Source organism: Chlamydomonas reinhardtii, chromosome 8 (assembly GCF_000002595.2).
Source record: "Chlamydomonas reinhardtii strain CC-503 cw92 mt+ chromosome 8, whole genome shotgun sequence".
Taxonomy (NCBI): domain Eukaryota; kingdom Viridiplantae; phylum Chlorophyta; class Chlorophyceae; order Chlamydomonadales; family Chlamydomonadaceae; genus Chlamydomonas; species Chlamydomonas reinhardtii.
Genome location: NC_057011.1, coordinates 703,712 through 704,286, shown reverse-complemented (window position 1 = coordinate 704,286; position 575 = coordinate 703,712). Strand labels below are relative to the sequence as shown.

The 575-nt window shown below is 65.2% G+C and overlaps 1 protein-coding gene across 2 annotated transcripts in view; it reads right to left on the bottom strand.

Moving 5' to 3' along the window:
- The window catches only part of CHLRE_08g360350v5 (uncharacterized protein), a 6,782-nt gene that overhangs the window by 4,565 nt on the left and 1,642 nt on the right, over nucleotides 1–575 (bottom strand). For both annotated transcript variants that reach the window (XM_043064801.1, XM_043064802.1), the window contains 2 exons: nucleotides 495–563; nucleotides 99–193 (listed from right to left, as the gene is read on the bottom strand). In XM_043064801.1, the coding sequence (XP_042921802.1) occupies nucleotides 99–193; nucleotides 495–563 (164 nt within the window). The remainder of the gene's footprint in view (nucleotides 1–98; nucleotides 194–494; nucleotides 564–575) is intronic.

Genomic DNA, 575 nt, shown 5'->3' with positions numbered 1-575 from the left:
CTCCCCCTCCCCCTCCCCCTCCCCCTCTCCCTCCGCCTCCCCCTCCTCCCCCATCCTCCCCTCCCTCCCCCCCCCTTCCCTCCCTGCCTCCGCCTCACTTGCAGGTGGTGACTTGCTGGTCGCGTGTGTACACCAGGTTGGACAGCGGCTCAAAGGTGTAGCTGGCGGTGAAGCCCGTGTCGCGGTAGGAGGGCTGGGGGGAAGTGGGGGAGGCAGTGGGGGAGTGGGAGGCAGTGGGGGAGTGGGGGAGTGGGGAGTGGGAGTGGAGAAGTGGGGGAGGGGGGTAGGGGGGGGAGGGGGTGGAAAGGGGTGGAAAGGGGTGGAAACGGGTGACATGTGTGAGAGCAAGGTGACAGGTTAGGAAATGCACGTTTGCAGGCTGCTCGTGGTCTCGCTGTGTCCGCTGTTTACACGCACACGCACAGCTTGCTTGGCAACCATACAAACAGGCATGCGGCATGCGCCCCTCGTCATGTTCTCGGCAGGTCCCCCACCTGCAGCGTGACGGTGGGGTTGATCATGACCGTGTCGATGAGCTGGCTGGTGCCCATCTGGCAGATCACCTGTGGACACAC